Below are 12330 nucleotides of genomic sequence, written 5' to 3'. Positions count from 1 at the left end.
GTGACGTTGAACCTGCACACACAGCAGGTTCCAGGCTGTCCAGGGCTGTCCAGTGAGATCCTGTCTCTTAGAAAAAAAGACTTGACTTCTAGAGACTCACAGTTAAGTCCAGAGAGTTATAATTGGTGTGTGATCTCAATTAGTTTGTTAATGTTGGCCACTATCAAAATTGTGATTAGCATGTTTAAATATGATCATACTTTTATCCTTAATTTTTCAATTAAATGTGTTTGTATTTTTTAAGTGTTAGGGTCCCATGTTGTTTGCTTTTGCAAAGCTAAGGATGAACTACATCCTCCCTGAGTCATGTGACTTGTCATTTATCACACGTGTGCGAGTGAGTGTGTGCAGAGGCCAGAGGTGGTCGTGAGCCGCACAGTGTGCTTCCATGTGCCGGGAATCAAGCTGTAGTCTCTGTAAGAGCCGTGTACACTTGTAACCACTGAGCCCCTTTCTAACCCTTGACTCATGTAACTTTAATACAGCAAAGAAACAGTAACACACAAAGAAGTCCTGTCTCAAAAAACCAAAAACAAAACAGTGACTTTCTAAACTCAGAAAAATTTAAAAAAAAAAATCCTCCTATGCACACAGAGCTCAGGGATTTTAGTGAAAGTTGTGCGAGCAAACCCAGTCAGTGGGAACTATACCCATGGGCTTTGTAAGCCAATATTCAAAGAAAACGTTTGTATATTAAGGTGTTGTGTCACAAATTAGCATGCAGCCATCGATGCCTGCCATCACAGCTGCTTCTGTTACTTTTGTTTTTTTGAGATTCCAAGTTTTTCAGAACCCACCCTATTTTTAGTAGGTAGAACCATGGCCTCTTTGCCAGTTCGTCACCCATTGGAGGATGGTATCCCAGTTCCGTTTCGTATACCTGAAAGAGGCACTCATGGAGGAGGCTGGGGTGAAGGTAGATTCGTACATCACTGGGTCTCTATCCAAAGGTGATCCCACGAAGCCAAGGGACAGGATGTCACATCTGCCTTCTTTAGGGAGATGTGCAGTGAGGAACATCAGAGAAACTCAGTCCTGGCCTGTCCCCAGAACTGTCAAGAGGTCCTCGGGGTTGCCAGTGCTGTGTGCAGGGCAGAGATGGAGACCACCGTGACAAGGAACTGAAGGAGGGCAGCCGCCCATGGGGAGAGGTCCACAGATGCTGGCATGCCTACTGCAGACCAGCCGTGGGGCACATGCCGTGGGGAGCCAGACATGCTGAGGGAGGGGTGCGGCTGCAGAGAGGCTGCTGAGTGGCCCGGAGAGCTTGACTTCAGAAGGCTGAGAGCCCTTTCCCGCAGCTACACGTGCTCCTGACTGGCCTCCCCGCCCTGTATCCTCTTTTTAATAGTTCTTATTTAGTCTTCGATATTTTATTCATGTACGTAATGTACTCAATCATACCCCACCCAACTTCCTTCTTGTTCTCTCTCACTCCCTCTGGACAAGTCCCTCTCCCACTGTTATGGTTTTGTCCTTTGTTAATCATAATCACCCACTGAGTAGACGAAGGCTGCTTGCATCAGCACGGGGTGCAGGTGTTCTCTGGAGCATGGGCTCTGCACTGATGGCTACACCACAGGAGAAAGATGACTTTCCTCCCTAGCAACCATTAACTCTCCTCAGCTCCTCAGCTGGGGCTGGGGATTTGTGAGCCCCTCCCCCACTGCCCTGGCACTCGGTGCAGTGGTCATTGCTCGGTGAGCTCATGAATTCGGTGGCCACCATCCCGCTTGCTTGGCCAGGTATTCTGATACCACACTCACTCTTAAGAACTAGCAAATCAGCGTCACCATCCTGATGACTTCAGTTTGTTCCGAGACTCATGTGGTGGAAGGCGAAAACCTGACTCCCACGATGGTCCTGTGACCCTCACGCAGCACGATGGCACATGCCCATAAATAAGCAAACATTATAATCTTGGTCCCTGAATAAGGTTTTAAGTAACAAATAATGACATTTTGTCAAATTTATATATTTTTGTTTGTTTGTAAATCAAAGGAAGAAGGGAAATATCAAATATCCCTGCACTTAAACGGTGTGCTCTCGGGTAGTCCCACACAAATGTGCTAAACACGCTGAACCAAAGCTGACAGAAGGGGAATCGCACTTCCTTTCCCAGTCATGTCTGACTTTACTTTCGTCAGCCCGAAGTCAACCTGGCTGCACTGCCCACCCTAATGATGCTGGGAAGACAGGCGTGGGCATGGAGCTGCCTTTTGCTGAGGACCTGCTGCGTGCTAAGCTGTGGACAGGGGTCCCTGGCAGGGATGTTAATAACAGAGAACCCCTTGTTGGCCGGCCAGGAGGTGAGAGGGGGTCAGATTAGGATGAAAAAGAGCTGCATCCCCACAAGGGACCGTCCAGGGCAGCACTGGGGAGGGAGCTGGCACTAACAGGTAACAAATGCTGCCCTGCCTGTCACATCAGAGTGTGCACATGAGCTGGCACAGAGAGGCGCCCAGCTGTGCACGGGGTGGGGCCGATATCTGGTGGGCATCTCTAGCTATACACACCAGAATTTGGGAAGTTAAAACCCAAAACACCATTTGTTTTTGACAGTCTTAGCTAAAGGGAAGTTAAAGGAAACCACAGCTTTGTTGAGCAAAGCAAGCCGTTGTCATTGAAGGTGTTGCTGTGTCTTGTTGGGATGAGGGTCTGTCCCATTCGACTTGTATCACAGGAGGTGAGCTGGGGCTGGAGAAATAAGGTAATTATACTGAAATAGGGAGACGTGAAGAGGTCATCAAAGTTATTTGGAAAAATAAAAAGTTTTCTTTTTTAAGAAAAACTAGGAAAGAACCGCGTCTGCGTGTCTGTCTCCTTCCTCGCAGTGTGGTCTGTTTTCCGAAGAACACGTGGGAGGGGAAAGTATGGTCTACCTGTTGTCAGCTGACAGTGACAGTGCCCTTTGGTGGCTGCAGTTCCGATCGTGTCCCCTTTCTTGGGTCAGCCAGCCACAAGGCTTCCTCACGTCACAGGAGGCTGAGCAGGCCACTGACACCAGCTGTGACGACAGGCAGCTGGCCGGACTCACAGTCCCATCTCCATGGGACTCAACCCAGGGAGGAGGAGAGAGGAGGCTCCCTGGGTGCCCGGTAGATTCTGCTGTCTCAGGCCCTCGCCTCAGTCACAGGAAATAAGCACTGGATATTCCGCAAGACTGAAAGGAGCTGGTGTGGTCCCTTGTACCTGTAACCCCACACTCGGGAGGCTGAGGCACAGGATTGCTGCAAGCTTGAGGCCACCTTGAACTGCACAGTTTAAGACCAGGGCTATGTATCAAAACCTTGTCTCAAAAATAGATTAGATAGATAGGTACATAGATAGGCAGACAGATGATGGATAGATGATAGGTAGATGACAGACAGACAGACACACAGATAGAGGCCAAGAGCGGAGTAGCCTTGTTGAGCATTAATCACCTGTGGTTGCATTCTAAACGAAGCTGAGCGGAGGGTGGGTTAGAATTTGGACTAGAACCCTCATGGCACGCTAAGCTGGTAGTTGGCAGTGGTTTTAGACAGTGCCTCCCGTGGCCCCAGAGCAGGAGGGAGGTACCCAGTGGGCTGAGAGAGACAGCAAAGATGGGAAAGGCTTTTCAGAAAACTCCCTTGGGGCATTTTGTAAGTTTCCCATACAGATTGCTATCAACCTTGTGTTTGGTAATGACTTGGATGCAGCGTGTGTGGCCTGCTGGTGGCTGTGCGGAGTTCTCGTGTCTTTATTCCTTAAGGAGCTCACATCACAGAGCCTGACCACGTCACTATCAGCCTTCATCTAACCCGTGCTGGGCTACAGGGCATGTCAAGCCTTCCTCCTGCTGGGGAGAGGTTGACCTGGCCCCAGACGTTGGTGAAGTCATCGTCTGTCAGGGAAACGACAGCAAGTGGGTTGCCAGCCACCCCCTTTACTGTAGCTTTCAGGGCAGGCCCTAAAGGTCTGTCTGATAAACCCGTACCAGGCCGTCAGCAGCGAGAACACCAGACAAACTTGTCGTCGTAGCCTGAAAAAACAAGCATGACAGCCAGATGCAGTCACAGGCACTTAGCGGCTGACCACAGCGTCTGAAGCACCAAGCTTGCTGCTCACCTTTAGCAGGACGAGACTCTTCAGCGAAGACCTGTGAAAAACCCAGCTCACTTGTCAAACCAGCACTGGTGGACACGTGGTTGTTCACGTCTGACAGGAGCGATCGCGGGAGATTGCACACAGAAAGCTTTCGTTCTCATGCCAGACACTGCTTACAGGGCAGCCTAGCGCCCCAGACCCAGGGCTCCCATGCAGTCTGTGCTGCCTGCCACTGTGCATCTCACACCTTGTACCTGCATCTTCTGGATTCTCATGTGCATCATCAGTACAGGGGAAACGCAGGTACCAGGTAGAAGCTGTGGCCAGACATCGGTGCCTGCCCTTGTCAGCCCCTGAGACGACTGCCTGTCAGCAGCACACAGACCTGCTCCTGGCCAGATACAAACACAAGTGATCCACAGCCATGCCTGAAGTACTTAGATGACAGCACGCATAGAAGAGGGCCCTTTCCCACACAACTCAGTCATCAGGAGCAGCCTAGTTGTTGGAAGCATTGGGAGCATGTTCATAGACAACACACAAGCAAATTGGAACCCCCCAACTATGCCTGGCCCAGAGACAGTGCAGAGAACCACCTTAAGGTATCATTGGAACCCAAGGCTGGAACGAGACAGCAGAGTGCTTACATCAGGGAGGTTTTTCTCTCCTGTGACTTGTGTCCCACAAGCTCCCCAGCCCCTTGTCACTCAAGCTGATGGAAGCTGGAGAGGGTGGGCTCACTGTAAAAGTGAGTAACGCTCACTGTAAAAGGCCCCAAGGGAAGAAGAGAATAGCCTAGAAATCTAAATGACAAATTTGGTATCTGACGGCATGAACCAGATTAGAACTAGGTGATGTGTAAATGTCAGAAAAATCTCTGTGGGCTGAGGATACCAAAATAACCCTGTTGACAGAGATGTCACTGAGAGGTACGACATCTCATCACTGTAGAGATGTCCATCCACCTGTGGAATGGAGGGTAGAAACAGAATGACCTGGGTTTGAAACTGATTAACCACTGAACATAGAAGTTGCTCATTGGCTCAGGGCTCTATCTTTGATCTAACTTGTTTAAACACTGTCTTCAGTAATGATTCAAATGGAGTTTGGAGGTTTGCTAAGCATACTGGGGAGATACAACTTTGGGAAGGATGATTGACAACAGCATCAGAATGAAAAGTAACTCCTTTGGGCTGAAGAGCGGCCGGAGACGCGGTCACCTCACCCAGCCTGAGTGTGCCAGGTGAAAATATTCAAGTTTTAGCAGGCTTCTGCCAAACTGCCAAACTAGTTTATATGCTGTAAACTCTTTACGTAAGTGTGTGTATGTGTATGCACATACACGAATGCGCGGGCACACAGACCCACACCGTGGAGTTGCACGCTGCTCTGGGTACCACGTTTTCAGATGTTGCAAACGAGAAAAGGACGGGTACAAAACACTGGAGCCTGAGACACAGTGTCACAGTTTAATACGAGTTTCAATGTAAGCTCATGTATTAAAACTTCAGTACCTAGTTGGTAGCACTGTTTCCGTAGGTTCTAGAAATTTCAGGGAGTGAGATTTAACTGGATGGAGCAGGACACTGGGAGAGCTGATCTTTGGCTGTCTTGTCCCTGAAGGAGAGCAGGTCTTTGGTTGTCCTGGCCCTGTAGGGGAACAGGTTCTTGGGTGTTTCGTCCCTGACTCCTGGTCTCATCCTCTGCCTCCTGGTTGCCACATACACGTCCATAATGTTCCGTCCAGGCACAGGGGGGCAAAGTGACTGTGGCCTAGAGCTTTAGACCTCTGAGCCACAGTAGCCCTGTCCCTCTACCAGGTGGCCTGGTCACAGGACACAGATCAGCTAGTTTAGTACTGAAATTCTGTCATTGCTGTGACAAATCCTAAGTGTGTGGAGCTGGGTTGTGGGAAGAATTTGAAAGTTTGGGGAAGTGGGCTGGAAGAAGCTCGAAAGATGAGAATGCCAATAAGGGCACAGTAAATGCCAGGCCGTGCGGTGCTGCTGGGAATCGGGAGAGGGGATTTGTGTTACAGTTTGACAAATAACCTGTCTGAATTCTTTTTCCAAGTCCTAAGACTTTGAAGCTAAGTTTTAAAGTAACTAATCTGAAGGAAATTTCAAAATAGCATGGTACTCTGGCTGAAGCCTGGCCTTTTCTGCCCACTTTTAACCAGATTTGCAGTGAGAATTGCAAGCAGAAAAGCTGAGCAGAAGGATTGAAACTGTGCAGTCTGGCTGAAGAGTAGTGTGGAGAGTTTTAGACAAAGAGGATGTGGTTGTGGAATCAGTGGCACTTTTTACTGGGATATCGGAAGCATGCCTCAAGAGCATGTGTGCTGCTAGGTGGTGGTGGCGCACACCTTAATCCCAACACTCAGGAGGCAAAGGCAGGCAGATCTCTGTGATTCAAGGACAGCCAGGGCTACACAGAGGAATCCTGTCTCAAAAAATCAAGAGGGAGGGGGAAGGAGGAAAAAAAATCCTTCATAGGTGTGCCCGGTCTTTAGGGTTTTAGTTAATTCCAGATGTAGTCAAGTTGACAACCAAGAATAGCCATCACAGTGTGGTAGGAACTGACCGGACCCAAGCCACAGCTCTCCAGGATGTAAGATTGTAAACTCACTTGAAAGACTTGGTGGTGGTCTGAATGAAAGTGGCCCCATAGGCTCATAGGAAGGGCACTGTTGAGAGGTGTGGCCTTGGAGGAGGTGTGTGTCACTGGGGTGGACTTGGAGGTTTCAGATGCTCAAGCCAGGCCTGCAGAATCCCGACATCGCTGTCCAGCGCCATGCCTGCCTGTGCCACCATTCTTCCTCTGCAGCAGTGGGCTGAACTCTGCCCTGGAAGCCAGCCCCGGCCACGGTGTCTCTTCACAGCACTGAAACCCTGCTAAGACGGAGTCTCCAGGCCCCCTGCGTACACAGGGACGCCCAGGGAGCTGCTTCCCCAAGTCCATGGAGGTCCATCTACTGCCCCAGTTGGCAGCAGAGCTCGGCACCATCCCTGGGGTGTAGGCAGGCAGAATCCAGGCGTTTCGGACTCATGGAAGTTTCTACTCATTTCAGAGGGAAGTCTGGGAGGCCAGGCAGTGTGGCAAGGCTGAGTAATAGACAGCAGTCCCTGAGCAGGTGGTGTTGTTGGCAGTGACAGGAACAAGGAACTTGACAGTGGATGGAGCCAGGGCTGCCCAGTAGACCTCAAGTCAGTGTGAGACCATGTGTGCCCTCAACACCAGGCATGGGGAGCAGGGGTGGTGTTTGTTCTGCTGGGTGTGGCCTCTGGTCTATTGGTTTTTGGCCTCACTACTCCTGTTCTTGCCTTTGGAAGGGAACTGTTTTCATATGCTGTGCTGTGTTGGTGTAGGTAATCCTTTCCTGTTTAGCATGGCTTAAAGCCAGCTAAGAGTTTGCATTAAGTCTCAAAGAGACGTTTAGACATTGATGGACTTATTAAGACCAAGAGCCTGAGAGATGGACTAAATGTGTTTTGCTGTATGAGATGGCAACGAGCTTTGTGCTTTAAATATTTTCTTTTATAAGAGCTGCTGTGACCATGGTGTCTCTTCACAGCAACTGAACACTGACGAAGATGGGTGAATTTTTAAATGGAGTCTCATGTATCCCAGGCTGCCCTCAAATTCATTATGTATCACAGGTGGTTTGAGTTCCTGAAGCTCCTGCCTGTTTCCCAAGTACTAGGAGTACAGGCGTGTACCATCATGTTCAGTCTGTGCAATGCTAGGGACTAAATCCAAGGACTCTGTGTGCACTGGGCAAACACGGAACTGCCTGAGCCACATCCCTGGCCCTGGGGATGTTCTAACGTGACTACAAATGTCCATCCCAGGTTCCTGGGTTGAGGCCCAGCTAGTGACACTGGGGTTGTTCTGTAGACCTTAGAAAGGAGACCTAGCTGAAGTAGGTCCTTGGGATGCCCTGTCCCTGGTGCCTACCCGTCCCTTTCTCTGTTTCTTTTCTGCCATGATGTTAGCTGCTCCATAGTGCTGTCTCTGCCATGAGGGGAGAAAGTGATCCTTTTAAAGGTGTTCTCAGAACACGAGTCTGTGGACCCCGGGGTCTTCTAGTCTGGAATCCTAGCCAGAGAGACAAAGAAAGTCACATGGGTGAGGAAGAGTCCTCAGCAGCAGCAGAGGGAAGAGCCCCTGGAAGGGGTGACAGAGCCAGCTGGAGCTGGGTGAGCCCAGAGCTGGGTGCCAGCGGAGAGAAGAAAAGGAAGTGAGGGAGCAAGGAGAGCAGCCATCACATGATGACCACTTCTGTCCACAGGAGCAAGAACTCCCCGTCTAGACCATAGAGCAGGCCCTGTCCTGCTGCTCACACGAGTACGGACACTAAAAAGGTGGCCTTGTTCTCCCCGCAGCAGGGGAGGCTGAGCTGAATCCACCGTGCCATTCAGACCACAGCCGCAGTGAGAAATGCAGCCCTGCAGGACAAACCTCCTGCTGGAATCTAAAATTCCACTCAGCCCCACTACATGCTCATGACCATAATCGAGATGAATGGTACCTTCTGTTTGAACAACATGAGCAAAACTCCAGCTTCAAACCAGTGTGCGTGGGTGTGTCTTCCCTTGGCTCCTGGATCATGTAAGGTCCCCTGTGCTGCACCCACTTCTTAGTAGTGATCCTCCTAGTAGAGCCACTGCCCACATCAGCCTCCCCTGTGGTCTTCCCATGTATCGTGCCCGGTACTTGCCCTGCAACGAGAGAGAAAATTTAAATCAGTGACCAAGAATCAGATCTGTCCCTTTGTAGCAGCAAAGAGTTGGCATTCCTAAGTCTCATTATTTGCTGTTTGCTATTGCAGGTGCCGTATGTTTTATCCTGTAGGTAGTCCAGGCTATAAATATTTTTGTGACTTTATTGTTGTAGTTTAGTTTTTCTGATTGTTTTTGAGACAGGGATGGACTCCTATGTAGCCTGGGCGAGCACTGTATTCACTGTGATGGGGGCTGGACTTGAATCCCTGCCTCTGGCTCACAAGTGCTGTGGTTACAGGCAGCCTGGATTCTTTGCTTACTTGGTAAAAGTGATGGAGAAGTTTGGGGACCACCTGTCTACACTGGAGACTGCCTGTGAACAAAGTACAGGAAGCCTCCATACTCAGCCAAGATTTGTGGTTTGTACAAGCCTGGTGCTTCCTGCCCCCAGTGGCTTTAGGTTGCCGCCATTTCTAGGTTACTGTCCCTGTCTCAGCTCTCCTTGCACAGGGACATTACTACCTGCAGAAGCCCAGGCCTCAGGCAGGACTCAGCACATGGTGTGCCCTGCAGGCAAGAAACTGGCACGCCAGCAGCCAAGCACATGGTGAGCATCAGTGTGATATCGAAAGTGAGACCCCAGTGGCACATTTGCTGGCTTGTGTGTGCACACACCACAGTTCCTAGCCCTCCCTCTAGGATCACACTTGACACAGCGTGTGCCCAGTGAGCTCAGGCTGTCTACACTGGCCGTCCCACAGCCTGGCCCAGTGGGCCACATCAGGGCCTCAGAAGTCCTGATTCCTCACTATTTTGTGTGTAACAGCTAATTTTGATTGGTAGCATGACTGGATTAAGAAGACACTTAGGGCGAGTCGTCAGGCATGTTTCCAGAGACTTAGCTGAGGGAAGTCCGTCTGACGTGGGCAGCACCCTCCTGTGGCTGGGTTCCCAGCCTGAAAAAAGCTAGAAACAGGAAGAGGCCCCAAGCTCCTGCATTCCGCTTTCTCTGGCTCCTGGTCACTGAGACCGCGCCCTGCCTTCCTCACCAGGGTGGACTGTCCCTCTCCACAAGTCACTTTCTGTCAGGTGTGCAGTCATGGCACCAAGAAAAGTCCACCAGCACAGTAAGGATCACGAGGGATTTCCCTGTGATACAGTGAGCACTGAAAAGGTTTACTTTAGTCATTTTTGTTGGAGAGAGAGAGAGCACACTGGCAGGCAGCCTTAGGTATGAATCATCCTTGGGATGCAGTCCACTGTACTTGGCATTCTCCATGGATGCTGGGGGAGCCTTATGCTCACAGGGCAGATGATGTATCAGCTGAGCCCTCCTCTCAGCCTCTTTGTTTTGTTTTATGAGACAGGGTCTCATGTAGCCTAGGCTAGACTCAAACCCACTCTGTAGCCCAGGATAACCTTGAACTCCTGGTGTTCTTGCCTCTACCTTCCAACTACTGAAATTATAGTCTTGTTCTACCAGGTCTAGACTTAATAATCTTTTATTATCAGGTTTGACCTGGGTTCTGATTATTTTAGAAGCTTTGAACTTCCCACAAAGTCATGTGAAAAACATGTGGGCTGAGGATGAACTTAGTGGTGTTGGCCCTCAGTTTCTCCTCTCTTTGCAGGTTGCCCGGCTCATGGAGATGGGATTTTCCAGAGGGGATGCCTTGGAGGCCCTGAGGGCCTCAAACAATGACCTCAATGTGGCCACCAACTTCCTGCTGCAGCACTGACCTTCAGCCCAGCTGTTGAATGGCAGGGGTGTGTCCCTGCCACCACATCAGCCTGAGGACCAAGCAGACTCAGCACAGAAGTTCTCAAGAGGAGAGGGTGGTCCCCACCAACACTGTCCTTAACTCCAAGATGGTTACCATTGTAGTATCAGATAAGTTTGCCATTAAATTAGCATGTATTTTCTATCTTTATTTTTTTACTGGGCCTTTCTCGACATGTTCAGATGCATGACAGTTGCAGGCTTCTGTGGCAGTTTTACAGCTCGCAGACGGGAGCAGCTGTTGCGATGCTCACATGGAACAGTCTGCTTGTCCTCAGTAGAGGGGGACCGGTCGTGTGACCTCCGGTCATGTGACCTCAGGAAGGCTGTGTCACGCTGCTCTTTATGGACTATTTTTTCCTTAAATACGTGTTCACATCCCAGTGGCTGTTCTGCCCACACTGCCCAGATGTTCCTCCATGAGGGAGGAAGCAGGAGGTGAGCCCTCTCTACCCTCAGGAATCTGGCCCAACTCCTCCCTGCTCTTGGTAAAAGTAACAAATCCGGTGCCAACTTGAGGCTCTGGAGTGCCCCTAATACTAAACTGGGGGTTATTTGCTCAGAATGCCCTGCGGTGGCCACTCTGGCTAAAGGGTGAAGCAGAGTAAAGGGTGAAATGAGCAGGGAGAAAAGTTGCTTCCTGTGGGGCCTGCGCAGAGAGCACAGAGCTTGCTGGCATGGCTCAGCCTGGGAGAGACTAGCTAGTTATCCTAGCCTGTCCCACTTGGGTTAACCTGCTGGCCCTCTGCACACACTACAGCCCTTCTGGGAACAGATTCCCGCTGCCCATCCTTGCCCCCTTGAGGGTGAGGAATACCCCCTGTGGGACACAGTCGTGGAGGTAAAGGCAGGAGGGCCCACTGTGAGCAAGAATAGCTCTAGGAGTTGATGATTGTCCTGTAAGCAAACTGCACTGGGTGTGTTCTGCAGATGAGCAGCAATGTGTCAAATTGATGCAAATTTAGGTGTGTGATACTTACAATAAAGTTTTTATGTGTTTTACTTTCCCATTTTTATTTATCTTCTTTTTTATTATAGTTCTCTAAGTAAATCATTTTTATTAGACTTCTCTAATAAAAACTTCTAAGTAAAACTTCATTCTAAGTAATTCCACCAAAAATAAAAATGGACCCAGACTACTAGGGCTTCTTGAGAAGGTTGAGGGCCTGTGCCCGAGCGTCCCCTCTGTCCCTGCACAATCCCCACAGGCAGCGCTGAAGCCTAGCACTCCGAGCCGGGGACCCTGCTGCTGCCACCACCCACTCAGCGTGTGAGGACAGAAGCCACCTTCCTTTGCTGACAGGGCCATGTGACACTGTCCCTGAAGACAGGCGTGTGAAGTGGGACTCTCTGTCACTGCTGAGACAGGGAGCCACAATCCAGACTCACACTGTCTCTTGGTTTTCTCACCTTCACACAGTAGCCGAGCCAAGGGAAAGCAAGCCTCGCCCACAGCCGCAGCCTCGCTGAGTGGGATCCAATGAGAGTCTGGATTCAAGAGGGCAAGGGATCCCTGCTAACTGGGATTGTTTCAGAGATCCCATCCTGCCCCAAGAACCTTCCTTTTCAGTCCTGCTGAGGGTCAGCAGTCAAGTGACTTCCTCCAGAAGTGTGGCTGCCAGGCACTTACCTCTTGCATTGCCACCTGCAGGTTCTCACACTCAGCCACCTTTTCCTGCCTGCCACACTCTTGCCTCCTGCACATGGCAGCACAAAGTTTACCTGGCAAATCTGAATACCTGAGAACATCCCCCA

At 50.3% G+C, this 12330-nt stretch overlaps 1 protein-coding gene across 1 annotated transcript in view; it reads left to right on the top strand.

Moving 5' to 3' along the window:
• Nucleotides 1-11585, top strand: part of Ubac2 (UBA domain containing 2) — a 135238-nt gene extending 123653 nt beyond the window's left edge. Inside the window, exon 9 of the mRNA XM_038310109.1 lies at nucleotides 10427-11585. Within this exon, the coding sequence (XP_038166037.1) occupies nucleotides 10427-10534 (108 nt within the window). The 3' untranslated portion in view covers nucleotides 10535-11585. The remainder of the gene's footprint in view (nucleotides 1-10426) is intronic.
• Nucleotides 11586-12330: the final 745 nt, after the last annotated feature.

Source organism: Arvicola amphibius, chromosome 13 (assembly GCF_903992535.2).
Source record: "Arvicola amphibius chromosome 13, mArvAmp1.2, whole genome shotgun sequence".
Classification (NCBI taxonomy): Eukaryota; Metazoa; Chordata; class Mammalia; order Rodentia; family Cricetidae; genus Arvicola; species Arvicola amphibius.
This window is presented reverse-complemented; position numbering and strand designations above follow the sequence as displayed.